Genomic DNA, 21,491 nt, shown 5'->3' on the forward strand with positions numbered 1-21,491 from the left:
CTTTGGCTTGGTGGTTTGCCACTTACTTCCTGTTAACATTCCTCTACCCTTACCCCAGAATGGGGTCTCTGACACAGCCACCTGCTCCTTCTCTTCTCTGTACCCACAGACTCCCGCTCTCTGATTTCTCCATCAGCTACTTGGCTCTTGCCTGAGACTCAAATCTAACTTCTGTCCAAATATTTTCCATCTGAACGTCTTGTTTGGAGCAGATAGTGTTTCGCTGTGGTAGGCTGTTAGTGGGACAGAAGAGGGTGATCAGGGATGGTGCTGGAAAACTCGAGTTCATAGGCGCAAATGGCTTTTAAGTGAGACCTGATAAAGCCCTTCTTCCCATGGGCCTCTGTCCAAAAAGCCTCAGGCCCAGTGCAGAGGTGATTACAGCCAAGGAGCCTAGTGCAGTTTGAAGCCAAAAATCAGCCTAGGAATGGACAGAGGCTCATAGCTGGCACACATGCCTTTAGATTCTCATATATTTACTCTCCTGGGTCTTCTAACCCAGGCTGTTGGCCTAGTAAGAGTGCCAGGGCAGGCCACAGTCCAATGCCAACACGTGTGCTAGACCGCCACAGCTCGCGTGTGGCATGCCGCATCCCGGGCACTCACAGACTGCTTGTGCGTTTGTCCCCTCCAATGCAGTTCAGATAAGGGCTTTCAGCTTAGCAGCTTCCACATGACTTTCCTGGATCCAGGGACTCCACAAAGAAACACATCTACCTACTTAAGGAGCCTCTTTCCTTGACTTTGACTTAGATACCAACCAAGAACATTTTAGGGAGGTGTTTGAGAATAAGGGTGTGGGTGCAAATCCCAGTTCTGCTGTTTTTTTAGCTGTGTGACCTGGAGCAATTCCCTTAACGTCAGTCTGCCTGTGTCCTCATGCATGAAACAGAACTAATAACGCAAAGAGGTGTGAAAATTTAAAAAGAGAACCTGCAGATAATAAGGTAGAGGATTCTCTGAAAAACATGCTAGTCCTATTGAGACAGGGGATAGGATCGATGCTACCTATGGAGAGGTGATCCCATCTTCACCGTTTCTGGAATGAAAGCCATAGCTCACTAGAAAGTACAGTGGCTGGCCGAGTTGGAAAACGTAACTTTGTGTGTGAGCTCTGAGTACTGAGTATAAAGAGCGGAGCTGTGTCCTGGCTGTTGGTATTTTGTGTCTCAGGGTCCCAAGTTGAGGTGACATGGGCAGAGGACAGTGGAGCATAGTAGGTGCACATTCTGACAGCCACTGAGAGCTCAGACTTGTTCCCAGGGCTGGAAATGCCTCTTTGAAGGGATCTGACTCCTGGAACGGGCAGGGGTCACCTCATGCTGGGTCATCAGTTTCACTGAGCAGCTGTCCCCAGGGGGCACTTTGTGGAATGAAGGTCACTCATCAGGGACTGCTGGCAGCGCCAAGCACAGCCAAAGAGAGTGAGGGTCCTTGGCGGGCCGGCCAAGATTTTGGGTTTAAGGCTTTAAAGCAGTACCGACATGCACGGACCCTGTGGAGGGAAGACTTCCTGGGGTCTTAGTGTTCATCCACAGACATAACACGGATGCAAAGGCATTTAATGCTCACGTTTGAGAGAATGTGACCTCATTTCCTATTCCAAGCTGGGGAATCGGTTACGTTTGCAAAGCGGCTAGCAGGCTGCCCGGCACATTTTATGGGCTCCCTAAATGATGCTCTTTATGATGAGGCCACGTGCCACAGCAGCCAGAGGGCAGAGCAGTGCTCCCTGGCAGCCAGAGCTCCCTGAGGGGAGGGTGGAGGCCAGGAGCCGGGAGAAGAGAGTGGAATCATTTAGCAGCTGACACATACCCAGTCACTCCAAGGAATCTCCCAGCCCGGCACAGAAGTCTGACCCAATTTGCTCAGCCCTTCTCCCGAGACTCTCTGGTTCCAGCCACAGATGTGAGCGCAGAGCATCCTTTCTCTTAGCTGGCTGTGCTTGGGAGGCGGAGGGGATGGCCAGAGCTCGCCCAGGCTTGGGAGCCTTAAGCACTAACTCATCTCCTCTGATGTTCCCTGGGGGTCAGAAGCCTGTGAGAAAGGGAGGGGAGAGGGTGTGGGGCACCTTGCGTGGTCCGGACGGCCTCCCCTCCCTTGGAACATGCAGTGGCCAGATCATGGGCTCATGGGGTTGTTTATCATGCTCGGTCTCAGGGAGAACATGCCCACACGACAGCACTTTGCAAGTTGGAAAGTACTTTCCAAATGTACAAGACTTCAGGCTGAGATTCAAACCTTGGAGCACAGAATCCTCTGTCAGTTCTCTCAAAAGGGGCTTCCCATCACTTACGTCACACTGGGGTGGACATGTCACGTTAGCCAGTCTGGTTTGGAAGTCTTGGGCTCCATGTTCCTGCCGGGAACCTTTCCATATCTGTAGAGAAAGCAGAAGCTTGGAGGGTGGGCTGGGCCATCCTAAGCATGGAGTCTCAGAATCTGAGAGGGGGGAGCACAGAGGGTGGGCTTGGAGGAGGGAGATAGGGGAGCAAGAGGACTCAGGAGGTTGCCCTGGACAGGTTTCAGACTGTCATCTTCCTTATGGAGGTGCCAATGGAAGCATCAAAAGGCTTATCTACTCACCCAGATCTACCACCCAGACTGCTGCCTCTTCCTGCCTCACTGGTCCCCCAACTTTGGTTTTCGTGGTCTTTTTACAAGCTTAAAAGAGTTTTGCTTCTTATATGTTTCTATTCTTTTCCAGCTTCCAGAGTTAAATCACATTCTGGAAATGCTCATTTCACTTCTGCATCATGAACTCAGTTGTTTGTTTTCATTTCTTCCATTTCCCCCTGGGGTCCTTGATTCCATGACCACTAAGGCACCTACAACCGGAGGTTATCACCCATTTCTGAGACTTCAAGATCACACTCGCTTTACTTTCTTTTCTTATATCTTATATAAGCCCCTTTACTTTTAGCTCAGTCTTCTGTAACCTCTTCCATGATTGTGTCTTCTTGGGAGTCAAATGCAGGGGACCAAGTAAAGTTGAGAAAATGGAGACAAGGAGACGAGGGACTCTCCCTAGGTCACTCAGCAGAGCAGGGAAGAGGATGTCTCACCTCAAGTATGGTCCCGAGGCCACTCCCTCCCTTTCATTCCCCAAACCATCACTTTGTTGAAGGCTCCTGCCTGGACTCCCACAGGATTTCATTCTTTCAGTGAGTGATTGAGACACAAACAACCCCTGGCCTCATGCCTAAATGCCCAATGAGATAAGTGGGCCCTGGCCAAGGGATCAAGAAAGAAAGTCAGAGTCCTTTGCATTTGTTCTACCATGTCAGTGTCCAGGCTTCCCAGGCAATCCTATACACTCCTGGGTTAATGTTCACGATATTCCAAACTACCCTAGGCAGGCATTCTAGCCCCTCCATGACCACTACCTCATGACCCCACTCCTCTCCACACCACGCGTGCCAGCTGGTACCGCTGCCCACCCCATTCTCGCCCCCCCTCAGGGCCTGCGCTCAGGATATCCTCTCGATGTAAAGGCCCAGCGTGGCCTCTGAATCTCCAAGAAGCTTTCACCAACACCTCTGATGGAAACAATCTTTCACCACTTCCACTACATACCTCCTTACCAGATTTTAGGACTTCTTTTGTGGAAAAAGATAAATGCTACAAGATTTGAGGAATTTGCAACTCTTTTTAGGCACTGAAAAGCCCAATAGTAGACAAGGGGAATGGAGGACCTTGGATTATCTACCTCTCAGCACATTTTTAATAGCCCACCCATATTCATAAAACATTCAAGTTTATCTTTTCTGAGCAATTGCCGAGTTCTGGACACTGAAGGGCCAAATGCAGCAGGCAAAACGTGGTCCCTGGCCTCTTTGTATTTACATTTTGAGAAGTCCCTGGGAAGCCTGTGGTCAGTATTGTCTGAAAAGCACTTTCTAAGCTCCGGGAGCTCAGCCTCTGATACATGTCACTGCCTGTGTTGTGCCTCATAAACACATCTGGCAAGATGACTCTTATCTTCCCAACTTTGCATGTTTGCTCTGGTTCCTCTCAGCCAGAAATGGCTTCCGCCTCCCCGCTTTTCAGCACCTTTCTCGGGTTCCCTTCTTTCTGCTCCAACCTCATGATCTCCCACTTTTTTGAACGTCTTTCAGGAACTGTAATTTAGCACCACGTAATTTAGCTCTCCCTTGTATGGTTCAGAAGCATGATGTTTGATGGCTTTGGAGTTTGTAGTGGAGATGGCCAGCCAGCTGCCAAACGTAGCTGTTCCCTTCCCTTCGGTCAGGTGGTCTCTGGGACCCAGGTACCCAGCCAGGGAGTTTCCCAACCCCTTCACAACTTCCTGGGGCTATGAAACTAATGGTCAATGAAATATAAGTGGTTTATATTGCTTTTGGGTGGCGGCCATTACAGTGTGTCATGTGCCCTCATCACTTCCTCCTGCCCTTCTTTGACACCTTTGGGTATTTCCAGACATTGGAAATAGCAGAGCTTCAGTATGGAAGGGGCCCGGATTCCTGTGTCACCACCTGGAGATTAACCCTCCACAAAAGCCCAGACAACTGAGAGCATTTGCAGATCTGTGACAGGAAATACACATGATTAGGTTCAACTACTGAGATCTTCCTTGACCAAAATGGGGTTATATAAATTTAGGACTGAATTCCATCTCTGCCACTTGTTATCTGTGTGATGTTGGGCAGATGACTTACCCTTCCCGGGCCTCAGATTCTCCTTCCGTAAGAAGCAATCAAGAGCACCTGACTTTGCAGGATGGTTGTGAGGGATAATTGAGATATTTCTGAAATGCTGAGGACACTGTAGGACCAAATATTTCCTGTACCTGTGTGTGTGTGTGTGGACATGTAAGCTCTCCCACGTGGTGGCTTCATTTGTGTTAATTTTATCAGTAGATTGTAAATCCTTTGTGTAGGGGCTCAATGTTGTAGACCCTGTCTCTCTTCACCATGAAGGCCAGCACAGTGCAAAGCACATAGGAAATCTCAATAAATGTTTACTAAGAGGCAAAAACATCTTGGTTTAAACATCAGCACAACCAATTCATGCGCTCCACCTTTGGTGATTTTCTCTGCAGGCCCCCCCATCACTCAGCCCATCACACACCTCTTTTATTCTCTTCTCTGTAGGACCCTCCCCCACACGCCTAGTTTCCGTGGCTTCCCATGGACCCACCCATTAAAGTGTATTTTTGTGTATGCTTGTTGCTCAGTATGTGAGTAAATGGGTGTATCTATTTGGATAAAAGTGCTTTTGTGGTTTGTGACCAATGGAGCGGAGGCCAGACAGGGAAGGGAGGGGGCCAATTATTAAGCTCTTCGGAAAGAGATAGTGAGGAAACCACGCTGGAGGTGACCTTGTTTCATATTTTTATAAACGAGCTGTAGACACGAGTTGCATGATGAAATCTGCAAGTTGGAGGATGTTGCTAAGCGCTCCTGCCTAGGATAAAATATCAAGTTGATGAGGGTTAACCGTCTCATGATGTTGGTATGTTGAAACTTTGGGAATTGTGTCAATGTGTTTTTAAGAGGAAGATACATATTTAAAGAATAAGAGCAATGAAGGAATGATGGATTATCTGAAATCATTTCAAGCCAACACAGTTTAGCATATCTTAAATAAATCAAGCTCTATCCTCCTCCATAGAAGATGTGGTTGAAACTCCTTTTAAATCTGACAGTGTTTGACACGCTTTTTTCTAAGAATATATTCCTGACCTCTTCAGACAAAGGCTCCCTAAGAAAAGGAGAGTAATGCCAGTGTATTCTGAGGACAGCAGATGGAGACTAATGCCCAACCAGTGAGAGGCAAACTTTTCTCAGGAGTCTCATTCATGAAAAAAATTTAAAATGTCAGGCCTTCGTTTTAAAAGGGGGTAGATATCCACACATAGGTGCGTCCAAGCACACTATCAGGAAATGTGACACCTAGAACTATAGCAAAGCAATTTAAAAATTATTTCCTTGATATAGGAATTTCATTGAGAGAGAGCTGGAATTTCAGAAGCAACGTATGTAATTACACATTCCAGGCTCTCCTTGACATCTGGGGCTTTAGAAGACCTCCTCTGTGCGGTGGGAACTGGTAGTGTAGAGTAGAAGCAGGCTGGGAGGCAGAGCTAGGGAGCTCTGGGAGGCAGAGCTATGGAGCTATGTTCCCAGGCCAGGAACAACAAACGAGTCAGGCCACCGGGGTGTCACTATGGGGAGTGTGGTCTGCAGGCTGCACCAAGGGCTGGGACGAGGGCCAGGTGAGTGAGGCACGCTTCTTGCATGCACCCAAAACACTGGGTAACCAAGATAAATAACATTTTTAAAAAATTCAAATTGCAAACTACAACTGTTCACTTGCTATTGTAAGGAAAGTTTGTTGGGGAAGTATGGGCATCTCGCAAGTGTTTAGTAGGGATACGAAATCTCAGACCCCACCCCAGACCTCCAAGTTCGCAGTTTGCATTTCAGCAGGGTCCACGGTTGGTGTATGTGACCATGAACGTCTGAGCAGCACTGCTATAGGTTTTAGGGCAGGTGAGACAGACAGCTGGCTGCTCCAGGCGGGCGAATTTGGTGTCTTCAAGTAGATATTGTCCAACTATTATTTACCATGTAGTTAGCAGTGAGAGGAAGAAATCAATTTTTTTTCCTGAATTAAAATGGATTTCGTTCTTCGTATTCGATGTAGGGAATTTATTACGTGCATTGAATGTACCATAGCACTTAAACTTACTTGAAATGATCTCTTCTCATTCTCCCCATCATCTGTAATTGGATATTCCCTCACCCATGAACTACAGGGCAATATAATTGAGCATTCTTATTTGAAATGTATTCTGAAGTTTCTTTTAATGACTCTCAAATTGGCAACAACATTCTACTTTTCTGGAGTTCTTGTTTTGTCTTCGGTCTTTCTTTTGCGGTTTTCTGAACCAAAAAGCTTGTGGGAAGCATAGTAAAGGTTTAAATTTAGGTAACAGAATGTATCACCCATTCCTGGCAAACGGCCCCCTGTTTTCACATCAGCATTTCAAGGCTGAGTAACTGAGCCTGGAGGTGGTAGGTGGGCTGGGTAGCAGCCTGACCCCATTTCCCACCATATAATTCGCACACTCTTCGCAGAAGCTGATTATTTCTTGAAAAGAAAGTTTCTATTTTCATGCCAGAGAACTGTCTCCTTCAAAAGAACTAATTTATATTTTCCAGTTTTATAAGGTAAAGAGCAGTATGAATAAACATGAGCTCACTGGACCGTATATCTGATTTAAATATTTTTTAGGGGATTTCCCCAACATTTTGTTATGAACGGACTTCACCTTGGAGATGCTGACTCCCTGAGAACATCCCGGTATGGAGGCGAGATTCGCCATCTTGCCCCTAGGCTAGTGCGAGTTGGCCCATTAATGAGTCTAAGGAACCACCTTGCAACATACATACTACATCCCCACTTGATTGTTCCCTACTGCTGCTGCACCCCAAACTCCAATGAAAAGATACAGTTTGCAGAGTCAGGGAATGCCATGGTTAACGTTCTTCTGTGATAATGCATGTCCCGTCGACTAGCCATGTCAATAGTGGATGGGATGCATGTCAGAATTATCCGGTAGATTTCCCCAAGTTGCCTGACTTTTACAGTGGGCCTGAAGATTTGGAGCCATGCTTCTCAACCTTGGTTGCCGTCTAGAGAGTTTTTAGAACCATTGCTATCTTGGTCCCAACTTCAGAGATTCTGAATGGGTGGGTCTGGCATATAGCCTGAACATTGGGATTTTTAAAAAAAATCCCTGAGTCATTCTAATGCTGCAGCCAAGGTCAAAAGACATTGATGTGTATGTCTGTGTGTATGTATAAAAATTACCATAATGTCAATATATATGTCTATTACCTTGACTAATCTAATTATACATATATACATATATATTTATTTATATACATGTACACTTGTACCAGTTAGGGTAATTGATGGTTGTTGCTATAACAAATAATCCTAAAATATCAGTGGCTTAATACAGTAAACTTTATTTCCTGTGAATGTGGATGATTGTATATGTATTTTTTTTCTAGACTTGGAAATGGCATGTGTCACTTCTGATTCCCTGCTGGTTAGAATCCATCACACAGCACTAAACTAACAGTCTTGGTGTGAGCCCAGGAGGGAAAAAAAATGTTTGGGGAGCATCTAGTTAGTTTCTGCTACATATAAATACAAGGAAAATGTGTATAGCTTCCTTATCTGACATGCTGTCTATAATGCCTTTATTTATTAATTTAATGGGCTTAGAGTTTTTGTTAACATTTAAAATTAAGTTTATAAATGATATTTGTCTTACATTTGTAGAACCATTCAGACTCTAACTGACCTTTCTGTTACAATTGTCCATAAGAATTGTCTTGAAGGGAGTGAGTGGAGAGACCCCAGGCTATCTAGATCTGCTTTAACCCAAACAGCTCTGCCCGATTTTATGTGTTAGGTTTCAGGGTAAGTTTCATTTAAACTTGGAAATCTAACTCCAACCATAAACTTCCTCCTGAAAAATGACCACTTTTTGGCATTCCACTGGGGGAGATATGCTAGAATTTTGGTTTCTAATTTTGGTGATTCATAAAGATGTAGACCTGGGGACTTGCAGATGTCAAAGGTGGATTTACTAGGGAACCTTAGCTTGCCTCCTGCCTTCTAGGGTTGTGGGGAGTGGGAACCCTTATACCCAGCAACTTCCTTCAGGCACCTGCAAAGTCTAACCATGTCTTCACTAAAGAACAGTGGAGAGAGAGCTGCCCTGTCACCCCCTGTTTCAAAGTCTCAGTAGGCTAGGAACCTGGCTTCCTTCATCCTTCATCCATGAGGCAAGTGTCCAAAAAATGTTTGTTGAGAAAGGCAAAGAGAAATAGAGGAAGAAGAGGAGAAGCAGAAGAAATGGGTTGTTCTACTGCATGGGCTTTTCCCTTTTTCACTTGTATTTTCCCTTCCTTCAACCTCACTCATTGATCCATTCACCACATATTTAGCGCCCACTGTGTGCCAGGCCTCGAGCTGCGAGGACATAGAAGAATCTTTGCCATCAGAAGTCTCTCATGATGCAGGGGAGTCAGCAGTGGGCTACCGGGTCATGATGAACATTTAGGAGGGGACGGGGAGGGCGAAGAAAGGGGAGAAAGGAGGGCTATGGAGGGCATTTCTCACCTCACCTGTCTTCACTGGGTTGCTGGAGGAGCAGAGGGGCATCTAGATGTTGAAACACATACGGAATTTGTAGCTTTGTGATTCATGTTGTGATTTCATATACCGTATTTGATTTCTTCTTCATTTGGCATGCACAGCGAAGGGAGTACATGCTGTTTTAACAGGTGTGGGAGTTTTAGTCTCTGTTCTATCTCTATAAGGTGAGAGACTTTATCTTTTTTATGTAGGCTCAACACCCAGCATGGAGCCCAACGTGGAACCCAATGTGGGACTCAATCTCATGACCCTGAGACCAAGACCTGCGTTGAGACCAAGAGCTGGACACTTGACTGACTGAGCCATCCAGGTGCCCCAAGGTGAGAGACTTTTGGTAAGACACCTGAACTTGTGCACAAGGATAATTACTTAGGACTGAAGCGAGGTTCAGAGGGACATTGTTCATGAGTGCTTTTTAAACCAGCAGTTTTAGATTAAAAAAATAAATACACACACATATATATACATATATATAGTAGAAATGAGGCTCAGAAACATCAAGGATTTCGCATGGCCAAATAACTTGGAACTAAGGTTTGAACACAGCTTCCTGCAGTGTCGGAACTCTGGACCAGGCACTGCTCAGGACCTCAGGTCTGAACTGCAATCTTGGTGAACCTTATAAGCCAAAGCAAGGTCAAAACTCCAAACCAGGGATCACAGACCCCAGGAGAACGACTGGACACTGAGAGCTCAGCCTGTAAGAACAGCAGCCCTGGCGTCCCTGTCCCCTCCCCGTGGGAGTGATCATGGCCGGAGGGGCCATGATGCAGACCCGTTTGCCCCGCACGGAGCTGGTTCCGCGGTGGGCTGACTCCCAGGCTCGGTGCTTGGCTGCGAAGGACCCACAGGACAGCCTGGTACAGTCCAACGTGTAGGACGCCGCAGGCCTCCGGGGAGTGTGCAGTCCTGCCTGGGGCACAGAACCACTGGAGTTGGATCAGGACATGGCCCTACACAGGTGCGGTGAGGACACTGAAGGACAATCTGGTACGATCGTAGACAGAAAGGCCCAACTGCTCATTGCGCTGATCTCATGTGGTGACAAAAACACACAGCCATTTATGCTCTTGAAATTTGGATATATCAAGGACCCATTAATCTTTCCCCACCTAGCAGAGCTGTTAGGGACCCCTAGAGCAGAGCTTACCATACAGACGCAACTGCACCGGCATATGATCGCTTTCTGTCCCCGGCTGGTGGGATCAATGGGATGTGTGATTATCACCAGGATGTTTTCAGTTACCTCTACTTCCAAGAGAGGAAGAAGCTGAAACATTTAGGTTTGATTTAATTTTCTCCCAGAGGGAATTTTACATTTAGAAGGAAACAGACCTCTTCTGATTCCTGCACTTCAGGGCTCAGCTGCAAGGAGTAGCCCAAGAGGGCTGTGGAAGGTCCACAGGGACCACTGCACGGAGCTGTGGCTCTCCCCTGAGCCTCGCTACCTCCACGCTGCTTTTTACTTCCAACCCGAGCTACAGGATCTCGAAATAGCAAGCGTGAGGCTTGGTAACTGACACTACAACCAACCCACGAAGGGCCAAAGGGAGCCGACAAGGTAATGCGGAATTTATTTATGAAATGGAGATAGTCACAGGGATTCAAAGTAACAATGGATATTACTTTCTATGGAAGAAAACAAGAGTGGACAGAATGCAGAGTTGAACTAACAGGAAGTCAGACCCACTTACCTGCTTCATTCATTTAAAAAGAATGCACCTTCCCCTGTCCAATAGTAAAAATGAAATTGACATTGTTTCGTAGAGGTCATGATTCAGGCTTGGCTCCAGGATGTAAAACAGCCCATGTCCTAAAAAGAGGTTTATGACTTTGTGTGCCAGAAAAACCATTTTGGATTCATTAGCAGTTAGCTGAAATAACAGATTTTGTGGAATTGCCAGGTCCTGTCAAATGTATGTCGGGTGTCAAATGTACAAGACCCTCATGTTTATACAGACATTTGTGAGAATGTCAGAACCTTTCATTGAGACCCAGACCTGTGAGTGAGCCCAGGCATGGATACACATGGAAATCTGCAAAATCAAAGTCACAGCCTTTTTGTTTCTCCCTAACCCTAAACTCAGAGTACTGAGCATCCATTCCTAACAATATAATGTTAGGCTCACATTGGGTTTCAAAATGTTTAGTGAAATAAAGTGGTTTGCTGCTGATTTTTTCTTTACAAAGTGTTATTTAAAATTGGCAAGGGGGAAATAACTTTGTCTTCAGGTCTGTATGTGAAGACTAATCACCCTAGCAATAGTCTTCTAGCATTTAGAAACAAGATCCTAAAACCATGCAGTAATGACATTTCTGATATATCTCTAACAACTACGTTAGAATCAGAATAAAGTACATTCTGTGGACGAAGTGGTGATCTAAAAATCTTTAACAGTTTATAGATATATAACTTTTAAGTATACTAATATAGTATCAACCTAATTGTCCTTTATTTTGGCTCATCTAATTTACAAACATGATTTCTGAAGTTTAACAGTATTTGTAATGGCAATGTCCAAAGCAATTTTGGCTGGGTAAAGTGCTATTTGTTGAACAAAAATGTAGTTGTTTGTGCAAGTTTAAACATTTCACAAGGCCAGCTGAGTTCATTTCAACCCTACTTACAAAATAATTATTGGCAAATGAAATGGGCTGAGGGGTAGAGACAAGACGTTTTCAAGCTTCTGAGAGATTTACAAAACCAAGTTTGTCAACCACTGGAAATAAAATCGAAAGGTCACAGACAATTAAAAGGTACAGGTTTAAATCTCAGGATTCAAAAGGGTTCCAACAAGAGGAATATTTACAATGGAACAATGAGGAAAATGTTTTGTTACAGACAGAAACATGGAAAATATGCTGTTGAAAATTGTTGGCTCTGAAATAAATAAAAGCCAGACTGAGACTATTAAAAATATCAAAGTGATCTACCATGTGCCAACTCTATATTCTTTTGCTGTTTGTTATAAAGAAAATCCATTATTCAATATAATGCAGTTCTGGTTAAATTATCAAAGACATTTTCCGAATGCAAACTGTTGTTTACCATATGCTATATATTCTTCTCTAACAACTTTAGTACACTTCCATCATAGACCCACAGGCACAGAGTTAGAAGGAAATTTTGAGTCATATTTTCACTTCCCAACCAAGGTACAAATTGCTTCCAAAATAGTCATTTGATTCATTTCTATTTAGCACCTATTACAAGCAAGATTTTTTGGATGGTAAAATAAGAGATACAAAAAAATACTTCAAGATGTTCATGGCCTGTAAGGGAGAAGAAAGCATCCTTGTCCACTGGCTGTCATGCCTAGACTAGAACACTCCAAAAAGTGACAGAGAGCTCACCACATCACACGGAAATCCATTCCTCAGTGGGCAGCTCGGCAGTTAGGAAGATGTATGTTAAACTGAATTTCATGGCAACTAACCTTCGTTTTGCCTTCTGGAATAAGATGGAACAGACCTCCTCCACCATCTTTAGCGTAGCTTTTTGAAGATGTTGAGAGGATTTTGACTTTGTCCTATATGCTTTCTTTCCCCTTCATGCAGCAATTTTATTTCACCTTTATTTTCGCCACCTTCACTTTACTGCCCTTGGGGATTGTAAGAATTATTTCATACCAATTCAGTGAACTGAATTGTTAAATACTCAATATTGCACTTAAAACAGCATTTTCAAATTACGACAGTCAAAAAGCAAGAGCTAGATAGCATTCAGTTGGATTCAATTTGGTATTGTCCTTTTGTAAATTAGACTAGCCCTGACTAACAACAGATGTTTAGGGGGAAAAAGGATGGAGCACCTAAGGCTTGCCAACACTGTATATTTGAGGGGGAGGGCATGATAAATCTTTTATAATGGAACCCATGTGCTCTAAGACAGTGACCGAACTTGATATCTTAAAATACTTAAATCTAGTGGTCTAAAAGTCACAGGAATAATTAGGTCATGTTTTAGAAATGAGGCTACAATCTAAATTTCTTATTGGCCAGAAATAACTCCACTGTCTTTAATGAACAGAACAAGGGACTAACTCAAATATATTAATTTTTTTTTTTGCTAGTGGTTATACGTTTGGCACCTTTCAAAGCTATAACTACCACACCCAGGATAATTTAAGTTCAGGAAACTTTATTTAGCCTCCAGAATGCCACCCCCCTCCTCAAATCCCATATCCATGCAAGAACACAAAGCCAAGGGTACACTAAAAAAAGAGAGACTGTTTTATTGTGACATTTATGACATGGACCCCTTGTTGACAGGAATGATCGAGGGGAATCTTGGCATATTGCACGGGTGTGATGAAGGGTGTACTGGTGATCCTTTGGCTGCTGGGGCTGGTTCTTGGTCCTCCCAGACCTCCACGCATGTGTGGGCCAGTCACAGAAATTTCCTTACCACTTGGTGTATACATTTAACAAGTCTTTGGTCTTAATAAGCACCATTACAAACCCTCACATTAAGGGCATTATTATTCTAGTTTATAAATGTTTCAATGATAAAAAATAGCACGATTACAGTATACACACACTTAATTTACATGTAATGTATTATAACTCATAACTGAGATAAGCTACTGAACTAACTTTGGTTGATTGAAATTAATGGAGTATTTGAACTGAATACTGGTAATTTGGTTTCTAAGTTGTGTAAATATTACAGTGCATTTATAAATCTAGTTTGAGAATTTACTAGCACCAAATAGATATTATAATTGGCCAACCTAGTACTTGTATTTGGAGAAGCAAAGTTTAAAAATTTGAAAAAACAGAACAGTCCTTCGATTGGAAGCACATTCCTGTAAACTGCTAGAAGGACGGCATGTCAGCATGAATGACTGACCCCCCGTGAAAATACGTGTCCCGGTTTTCAAGAATCAACACATATGACAAGGTAGCTCAGCTACACACATGAGAAGCCTGAGAAAGTGGTTGTTTTGAACTAGGGTAGTTACCTGTACCTTGCTTTTTGTAATACAAGAATAGTGCTTATTTATAGAAATTTACTTGGTGAAAGATTGTACCTATGATATGAAGATTCTGATTGGGGGAAAAATTCCGTTCTACCTATCTATCTTTGTTTTTTAATTATTTGGTCTCTGGTGAATTAATGAAGCAAAATCTGAATTTTCATCTTCAGATTATCACCCAGTTCACCACTGAGGTAGTCTTTGTCATAATTATCTTCTAGCTGATCAAGTTCTTTCTTTTTATAAAGTGGAGCACTACTGATTTGTAATGAATAGGTTCCAGCCACTGGCTTCTTCTTGGTGAAGTGGAGGTAGCTGATCCCTTCCTTTTGGTTGATTTTAAAGAAGCCATTTTCATTTCCAGATTCAATCAAGTATCTGTTGTGATTGGTCAGAGTCGTCAAGGCGGGGAGGAGCTCTAGGATTCGGACCTTGTTACTGATGTGGGAAATATTGAAAGCGAACACGGCTGTCTTCTCAATGTCCCAACTTGCGAGACTCACATTGGTGTCTCTCTCAGGCTGGTCCTGGAAAGACACATGACAATGCGTTAAATAAAATGTAAGTATGTCACCTGCTTCTCATCTTAAAAAGTGACTCGAATCTTACACTAATACCACCTCCTACTCACATTGGATATACCATGTCAAAAATGCCTGTTTTCATAAAACACCATTTAAGTCATAGATCTGCTAAACTGGCACATGTTTAGAACAGTAAAAAAACAAAAAAACAAAAAAACATTAAACTGATGTCAAGACGGAAGCAAGTAGTTGGAGGTCTTCTAATGCGGCAGGTCTCCAAGTGTGCTCCCCAGACCAGCAGCATCTGTGTCACCTGGGAATCTGTCAGAAACGCAAATTCTCAGCACCACCTGAGTGAGACCTACCGAGTCAGAAACCCCGGGGGTGTTTCCCAGCAATCCGGCTTACCAAGTCTTCCAGATGATTCACATGCACGCTCAAGTTCGAAAACCACTGTTTTCATAGACCGTTTTCTTTCCCTAGACTTATCTCATTTCCCAAACCACAGCGGATGGGTTGCAGCACCGATGCTAAGAAAGAACCAGTCTATTTCAATTTTGTTCACTGACGCAAAACCATCCCCTTGGAAGGACACGCCTAGGAACCTACTTCCTGACTCTGATGATCTGCTAACATTCAATGCTTTTCACCTGGCTGCTTGCTGGCCTCTCTGGGACCACATGTGCCGGATTCTCCGGGCCTGGAGCCAGAGGTCTGGGTGAATATCTGTGCAGTTCTGAGTTGACTGAAAGGCTGCAGCAGCCGTAGGCAAAGAAAACCAGGCTGCTTGAGCTCCATGTTGTTTTTGTCTAGAATCCAAGTTCCCTCACACTCCACATGGCTCTTTTCAGTAGAGGAACCTTGAGCTTTCAGAACTTGGCATCCCCACGGAGAGAGCACTATGTCACTTCACTATTCTGCCCACTTGCTGTCCTGGATCTCAGACCTTTCCTTTCAGCGGACTTTGGGTGGGTGTTTGACTTTCTCTTTGGCGAGACAGAGGAAATGAGCAAGTATGTGAAAACCTTCGGATGGCCACTCCCTAAAAGCAGCAAGAAAATCCAGAGTCCCACAGACTCTTGTAAAATGCAGCCTAGAGCGCAGGGAATGTCTGGATTTTCTCCCCAGAGAGCTTTTTCACACTTGGAACATCCTTGGAGGAAACCACAGGCATCTGGAAGGCCCTTCTGCAACAGGAGACATCAGGAGAAACCACCTTCTGACCCACCTCGATGTTGGAGGCATCTGTTTCATTTGTGCTTCTCCGTTTCCTGCCCCGTTTGGGGTAGCCATTGATCTTACATTCGTAGCAGGCCTCCGGGGAGAGAGAATTGTCATCCATTTCGCCACTGGCAGGTGGCTCCGGGCCTCCTCGGCCCATGCCAATTCCAGAAACACAGTGCCTGTGGAGGAAGAGGGGCACGGCCCCTTTTCATTAGAACTGGTAGATAAGGGAGGAGGACCAAGAGTTCCAGTGGTGCATGGACCCCACCAGGTGACATTTAGCCACTGACTATTTGTCTGCTAGGTGACTGGCTGGTTCCAAGAGCCACCCTGAAGTCCTCTGGGTTTAGGCTCAGAGTCCCAGTTCCCCGGGTTGGGTCGATTTCTTTCTACTATCTCTCTGGGTCCTGTGTTGCATATGGATTTGCCCCTTCTTTTCTGAACCCAACTGTGGCAGGTGTTTTGCTCCATTAACACAGGGAGGGGACATGGAGTGGAAATGGGGAAAGGATTGGGAGCAGAGGGGGAGACCATGTGACTTGGGAGGTTAAAGGAAAACATCTTCCTTTTATAAACCAGAAAGTGAGAAAGGTATGAGCATCCGCCATTGAGCTCCCTGCCCTTTTCCTGCCTCCCTGACCGCATCACTACAGTCTCCCCTTCCGCCACCACTATCACCAGCCTTCACCACTCCGGCTTCTGAGCAACTTCTCCTCTTATGTGACCACTCGCTTTGGCCAAAGCTACTGAAGCTGCAAGGAAAGTTCTAGGTAGAACTGAGGTTGACTTAGAAACAAACCATGAAGATGTGTAATGTCTAAGATGCAAGCATGGGAGCTTAACCCAACTGTGGGAAATTGCTTCAAGTCATTCAAAACCACTAGGACCATTGGCTCTGACTCATGTGAGGCTGGATAAACAAACCCATGCCCAAGAGAGAACTAGTTCAGCTGTTTTTCTTTGCCTTTCAGTTATCAAAGCCAAGTTACAGAGGGAGGCTTGCATGTGTCACAAGTACCTTGTTTTGTTATTCTGCTTACTATTTCCTAGGCCTCTTGGAATGTATTTACCAGGCTCCTCTTTCAAAATGTGTTGAAATAGCTCAGTGATCCTAAGGAGTCTTTATTTCGGGGCAGGGTCCACTCTAGTGATTCACAGAGAAGCCCAAGCTGTTATAAATGGGTAGATTTCTACTAATGGGTCATAACGAAGACCAATTATCGATCTCTTTTTCTGTACTTGTTGGCCTGTTTTTTATAACCCATTTTTCTTTATGCCCTCAATGCCAATAAGCAGGATCTTTTTGTGTGTTTTGCAGCCGTTCAGGGGCTCCTACTATTTTCTGCAATCCTGCCAGAGCCCAGTACATTTCCTTTTCTCTTCCTCTGTCTTGCAGCATGAAACGTGCAGAAACAATACAATGGATGAAATGATGAATGCTCATCGTGTATGTGTGTGTGTGTTTGTATACGTTTGCAAAATGATTAAGTTATTGGAAGGAAAACCCCAAATTTGTAGGCTTTGGTTCTTTTCTCAGAAATCCTTTCCAGTATTTTCATATCCCTGGAACACCACTTACAAGAAGTGTGACTACAAAGTCCCACTGGCCAGAAGCCAGTTTGGACTGTCACAATTTTTGCTGGGAAAATGGTTCTGGCATTCAACTTATGAAGAATGAGTCTACTGAGAGCCAGACACAAACATCTGGGAATTCGTGTCCTATTGCTGGCATTCTGTGTACTTCCCATGAAACATTCTTTTACCTTCAAGTCTACACAGACCCAAAGTGAATCGCTTGATGTTTGTGTGTTAAGAAATCAAAGGCCACTAGGTTAATTTTATATATAAACGTATGTGTGTGTTCTGGGATATGTGATTTTGTGGGGTGTGTCTGTGTGTGTGTGGTTGTGTGTGTGACAGGTGTATGTCTATTTCATGTCTGTATGTTCCTAACTAAAAAGGTAAAAACTGAAATCCTTAACAAGACAGACAAAAGTAGATGGGCCTCCAAGTCTCAATTAAGTCGGCAGGGAAAAAGACCTACATTTGAAAACTTACCACTAAACTTTCAAATTACTGAGTAAAATAAAACTATGTCTTGCCTTCCCCAACACTCACATCTACAATGTGGTGAAGTGTTCTGCCTGGAGAATACACTAATTATTTCAGCTCCTGTTTCATACTCTTTTGGTAATTGTTAATGTAAACTTAAGTCTGAGGTGTAACATGTACATTAAAACCAGATACCGTTGTGATTTATCCTAACATACAATGTTCTCTAATGACAAGGCATTTTCAGTAAAGACCGAACCCTGTTTGCCCCAGGAGAAGGGTGGGTCAGGAATGTGCCCTGAGTCCTGTTCTGGTCTGGGTCGGCCCCTGCATTTCTGGAGAAATGAATCCATTTTCAACAAGAAGATCAAGAGAACAAGACGAAGAAAACCTATATCAAGGTATTTACAGCGAGTTTCATAGTCTGTGTATTACAGCCTACCACCTTTGCAGAGCTAACTGGAATGACCTCTAGGATTACAAAAAGGATGGTTCTCCTCAGCTAGGATGGGTTGTCAGGAGCGACATCCACCTCACGAGGCTGGGAGCAAGAGAACCGCCCAGCGTGAGCAGGGGCAGAGGCACTCACCCTTGGCCTATCCGGAAGTAGCCCGGCGGACAGCCGCACAGGTAGCCGCCCTCCGTGTTGGAGCAGCCGTAGCTGCAGGGCGCCTGCGCGGAGCCACATTCATTGATGTCCTGGCAGCCCCCGCTGAACTGTTCGTACTGGAAGCCAGCGGGGCACATGCACTTGTAGCTGCCCAGGGTGTTGTGACAGGAGGCTCCTCCGCAGATGTGTGCGCTGAGGCATTCGTTTTCATCTGCACGGAAACCAGAACACACCAGGCGTTTCCACCAGGGACTGCCAGCCAGCTGGCCCTCCGCTCGCACTAGCACTACTCGGGAAGGCAGGGCAGGCTGAGGTGACTGGGGTGGGGAGAGGGAGGGGAGAGAGAGGGCGAGAGAGGGGGTGGGGGGAGCGAGCGCACTGTGGAAATGGACGTGGCCTCTTGGCACATGGGGAGCCAACGTGGAAGGCGAGGTCAAACACAGCAGGTGGAGAGCGTTAGAGCTTGGGGTTCGGAGGGCGTCAGATTCCAGGTCTCATCTGAAGCCCACACGGGTGTGTTCCGCGCCACACGAGCCTCCCGTGAAGCATGAGGGGCTGGTTCCTAGCTAAGGTTCAAGGCTCAGGGCAGGAGGGAAGGCATCCTGCAGTTCTCTGTGAGAGGGAGGACTGTCTCCAAAGCAGGAACCAGCTGTATTCCCGGAGGCTGCTTTCCCAGTCCTCCTCCTTGAGGATGTGCGGGGCTGGCAGGGCTGCCATCCTGCAGGAAGTGTCTGCCCCACTTGCACTTCCTTTTCAAAAATCTGCAAAAGCCCCCAGGTGGTTGTCCTGGGGATGAATAGTGCCTTCTGGTATGTCTGCTCCCATCTCTGAATGGGCCCCCCCCTTATCCAAACCAGCCTCCTGCCCAGAGCGTCTGGGCCATGTCTAAAGCAAAGTATGGCTGGAAGACATTCAGAGCAGACTTCACAAGCAATAATTGGAAAAAACCCACAATAGAGACAGATGCTGCAGGACTGGCTACCCACGGGGACCTGCCAAGTCTGACAGTAAAAAGCAGGGGAAAGAAATCTAACTTTAAAAAATCAACTTGAGGGAGAAATCTTCAGTATCTCACTATTTCTAATTTATAACTTTCTGAAATCTCAAATATACTTTTGTAGGCCTGGCGTGTAGGGCAGGCTGGAGGCTTGCTGGTAAAATATTCCTTAATCGCTGTAGCCCATTTTCAGGCATATATTCATTTGACTGCATACAGATTGGCCTTTGCCTCAATGAGCAAACGCTTCCAACATAAGCGAGGAGGGGAAATGTAATTAAGGTTTATTAGATGCCCATTGCATGACAGAGTACAAGGTTCAGTACCTTGACCTTCCCAACAATCACGGGCAGTAGGTGTCATAATCCCTGTTTTACAGATGATGAAAACAAGGCTCCAAGAGCCCCTCTGAGATCCAGCAGCAGCAGCAGGGCCGAGACGCATGCCCAGGGCTGTCTGATTGCAGAAGCCACGTGCTTGCCTTCGTGCCAGTGTCTCTCAAGAGACTCCACACCATTTAAACTGGTACTACTTTTGTCTTTTTGTTGGTTTCACCTTTTTAGATTCCTTTACAAAAAACAGATCTGTTTCTAAGAAAACATCTGTATTTATTTATATTTATATATTTATTTTTAAAGTAGGCTCAATACCCAGCATGGAGCCCAGTGTGGGGCTTGAACTCACGACCCTGACAGCAAGACCTGAGCTGAGATCAAGAGTCGGACACTTAACCGACGGAGGCTCCTAGGCACCCCAAAAATATCTGTTTTAAAATTGGAAAAACAGGTGGGTCAAAATGGTGGGGGCGGGGTGCTTCCATATGCATAATATTCTCCCTCCCTCTCTTCTCTCTCCCTTTCCTTTTTCCTTCCTGTGTGGAAGGAATAGATACACAATAAGAAAGCCATTCACTGAGCTGTCTGCTGTGGCTCAGTGCCCAGCTACAGGTCTGTTTAAGAATTCTTTATATCCAAGGACTCCCAGATATCCACCCAAGGTCATTTAGGCTTCAGGGTTCCTACAACAGAGGTAATTAGATCTGCCGTTGTCTTTGTTCTTTCCCCCTTGCTCTAAATCAGAGACGAAGTGTGTAACAGATACCAGTGGAGGCCATGGGCACCCAAGAGTGAATGAGGAACAGAAGGTAATTACTTTGGTGGAAAGACTATCCTTGGGCTGGATGTTTTCCCCTTGCCCCTCCATGTCTATCTCCAGACTTTTCACCTGCTCTCAGTCCCTGGAGACTGACGTGCATGGAGCATCAACACGCTCCTCTCTTTTGCCCTGTGCTTTTGGGCTGGGCTTAGCCATTGGTTTCCTGACAGGACTCTGATAGACAAAACCTCTAAGGCCCATGTCTGTATATGTAGGACAGGACCCATTGATATAAAACTTAGATTTATTTATCTGTATTGTTCCAAAGGACAGAAATAGGTTAGAAGTAGGAGGAGGAACAGTTTGTTTTCTATGAAAAAAAAAAAATATTTCCAAGAATTAAAGTTCTCTATAGATAAATTGGGTTATCTTGCAAGAAAGTGAATGCCCTTCAAGATGGTATTCAAGTGAAGCTTGGACAACCAGGGAGGTTGGAGAAGGATTTATGTTTTAGGAGTGAGGTCAGACTAGATCCTCTCTAAGGCTCCTTCTAGCTTTGAGCATCTATCTTTGTTACTATAAATATCCATCCCAGTTAAGAACTCTCTCCTCTCTTTCACATTCTTTTCTATTTTACTTTGCTTTTTTTTTTTTTAACTCCCTGAGAATCTAACAAAGTTTAAATTAAATTTGCTTATCTATGTTAGAGAACTAGGGTCAGCAGAACAGGAATTAAGAAACTGGCAAATAGTCAATGTTTACAGCTTGGAAAGAATCTCTGCACTCACCCTGTACATCAGTGTACAGAC

At 44.8% G+C, this 21,491-nt stretch overlaps 1 protein-coding gene and 1 long non-coding RNA gene across 3 annotated transcripts in view; one reads left to right on the forward strand and one right to left on the reverse strand.

Moving 5' to 3' along the window:
• The first annotated feature begins 9,468 nt into the window (after positions 1 to 9,468).
• Positions 9,469 to 20,106, forward strand: LOC125104034 (uncharacterized). Of its 2 annotated transcripts, none has more exons than XR_007128571.1 (3): positions 9,469 to 9,521; positions 18,218 to 18,381; positions 19,967 to 20,106. It is a non-coding gene; the product is annotated as an uncharacterized LOC125104034 (long non-coding RNA). The 2 variants fall into 2 exon arrangements; XR_007128572.1 differs by lacking the exon at positions 9,469 to 9,521 and adding an exon at positions 15,958 to 16,648.
• Positions 13,412 to 21,491, reverse strand: part of FBN1 (fibrillin 1) — a 230,747-nt gene continuing 222,667 nt past the window's right edge. Inside the window, exons 63-65 of the mRNA XM_047736217.1 lie at positions 18,570 to 18,801; positions 15,933 to 16,107; positions 13,412 to 14,707 (exon numbers count right to left, since the gene is read on the reverse strand). Coding sequence (XP_047592173.1) covers positions 14,318 to 14,707; positions 15,933 to 16,107; positions 18,570 to 18,801 — 797 coding nt within the window. The 3' untranslated portion in view covers positions 13,412 to 14,317. The remainder of the gene's footprint in view (positions 14,708 to 15,932; positions 16,108 to 18,569; positions 18,802 to 21,491) is intronic.

This window comes from Lutra lutra, chromosome 7, assembly GCF_902655055.1.
Source record: "Lutra lutra chromosome 7, mLutLut1.2, whole genome shotgun sequence".
NCBI classification, from domain to species: domain Eukaryota; kingdom Metazoa; phylum Chordata; class Mammalia; order Carnivora; family Mustelidae; genus Lutra; species Lutra lutra.